Source organism: Chionomys nivalis, chromosome 26 (genome assembly GCF_950005125.1).
Source record: "Chionomys nivalis chromosome 26, mChiNiv1.1, whole genome shotgun sequence".
NCBI lineage: Eukaryota > Metazoa > Chordata > Mammalia > Rodentia > Cricetidae > Chionomys > Chionomys nivalis.
This window is the reverse complement of record NC_080111.1, coordinates 32403718-32405879: the sequence shown is the minus strand read 5'-3', so window position 1 is coordinate 32405879 and position 2162 is coordinate 32403718. Positions and strand designations below refer to the sequence as shown.

At 47.3% G+C, this 2162-nt stretch overlaps 1 protein-coding gene across 1 annotated transcript; it reads left to right on the top strand.

Annotated features, from left to right (window-relative positions):
* Window positions 1-906: 906 nt before the first annotated feature.
* LOC130867058 (uncharacterized protein C1orf50 homolog) lies at window positions 907-1937 on the top strand. Its single transcript, XM_057758802.1, has one exon. It carries the CDS (start codon window positions 918-920, stop codon window positions 1515-1517), a length of 600 nt encoding a protein of 199 aa, XP_057614785.1. The 5' UTR covers window positions 907-917; the 3' UTR covers window positions 1518-1937.
* The last annotated feature ends 225 nt before the right edge of the window (window positions 1938-2162 follow it).

Below are 2162 nucleotides of genomic sequence, written 5' to 3'. Positions count from 1 at the left end.
TTAACCCTGAGAGAAACATATATAGGTCCTCCTGGGAAAGAGAAATAGACAAGATCTCCTGACAAAATTGGGAGTGGGAGGTGGGGGGAAAAGTTAGGGTGGGAAGGGAGGAGGAGGAAAGAAGGGGATGGGGAAGGAGAACTTGAGGAAAAAGGGATAGTTGAGATGAGGGAAAGACAGAGATGGAGAACAAGGAAAGAGATATCTTGATTGACAGAGCCATTATGTGGCTAGCAAGAAACCTGGCACTAGAGAAACTCCCAGGAATCTACAAGGATGACCCCAGTTAAAAACCTGAGCAATAAAGGAGTGGGTGCCTGAACTGGCCTAGTACTGTATTCAGATCGATGACTATCTTAAATGTCACCATAGAACCTTCATCCAGCAAGTAATGGTAACAGAGGTGGAGATCTACAGTGGAACACAGGGCTGAGCTCCCAAAGTCCAGTTGAAAAGTGGGAGGAGTAAGAATATTTGCAAAGAGGTCAAGATCATCATGGGAACACCCACTGAAACGCTTAAATGAGCTAATGGGAGCTCATCAACTCTGGCTGGACAGAGAAGGAACCAGCATAGGACAAACTAGACCCTCTGAATGTGGGTGACAGTTGTATGGCTGGGGCAGAAGGTAGGGGGCCACTGGCAGTGGCACTAGGATTAACCCTACTGCTTGTATTGGCTTTTTGAAACCCATTCTCTTGGGATTGATACCTTGCTCAGACTAGATATAATAAGCAGAGCCTTGGTCCTTTCTCAAGGCAATGTGCTCTCTGAGAGTGGATGGGAGGTGAGGTAGGGAGGAAAGTAGAGGGAATTGGAGGAGACAGAATGGGAACTGGGATTGGTATGTAAAATAAGAAAAGATAGTTTGTTTTCTTTTTTTAAAAAAATAAAAAATAGGGAGCCGAAGTGCTGTCATGGTGGACCCGGCGGCTCCCGGCCGATTGGAAAAAGGCCCTGGAAATCTAAGGGTACAGGAGGCGACCGGTCCTGGAGGAGCCCTGGTGGAGCTCACCCCGACCCCCGGCGGCCTGGCTCTGGTGAGCCCCTACCACACCAACCGGGTCGGGGATCCCTTAGACCTCGTGGCGCTCGCCGAGCAGGTGCAAAAGGCTGATGAATTCATTCGAGCAAATGCTACTAACAAGCTGACAGTCATTGCTGAGCAAATCCAACACTTGCAAGAACAAGCTAGGAAGGTACTGGAAGATGCTCGCAGAGATGCTGACTTGCACCACGTGGCTTGTAATATGGTGAAAAAACCTGGCACCATTTACTATCTTTACCAGCGGGAGAGTGGCCAGCAGTACTTGTCCATCATTTCTCCAGAGGAATGGGGAGCAGGCTGTCCACATGACTTCCTTGGTGCCTACAAGCTGCAACATGACTTGTCGTGGACTCCATACGAAGACATTGAGAAGCAAGATGCTAAAATTGGCATGATGGACAAGCTGCTGAACCAGCCCATAGCCTTGCCCCCATGCACTGAACCCACCTTCCAGGGACTAACTCACTGAGTGTAGCTCTGAGGAACAGTGCTCATGACAAAGGCCTGACCACCACCAACCGTCTCCTTGTCCACATTCTCTTCCTTGTGTGTGTGTGGGGAGGCTCATGAGGACTTTGGGTTTTGGGGTGAATCATGAACTCCTTGGAAGGAGAGCCTGGTGAATGGGGTAAGGATGGTGAATGGAATCGCTGAACTCCTGTGGGATCTTCCTGAGCCCACCGATACCCAGTCACTCGGTTTCAGAGGATTAGGTAGTGCTTTCCTTCACCTCAGCACTGGGGAAGGAAGAACTCTCTTCCCACAACAAGCTGGTGGGTCATTTTCCTGTCTTTTGTGTCAGGTTGGTATTGAAGCTGTCTACGTAGGTGCTGTGCCAATTTAAGGTTGATTCAGGAATTGCAGTGTTGCCTATGGAGGATTAAAAGAAACTGACAACTTGAAAAAAATAAATAAAAAATAAAATACACACACATACACACACACACGGAAACCAAAATATATAAGCAAAAGACCAACAAACAAAAATAACTGAAGCAATATTAGTCAAAAAGTCTACAAAACTCCATTGAATTCATTTTGTGTTAGACAATTATTCCCAAGTGGGGGGGGTCTGCCCTGAAGTGTGATTAATATACACAGTTAGACTCTGTTA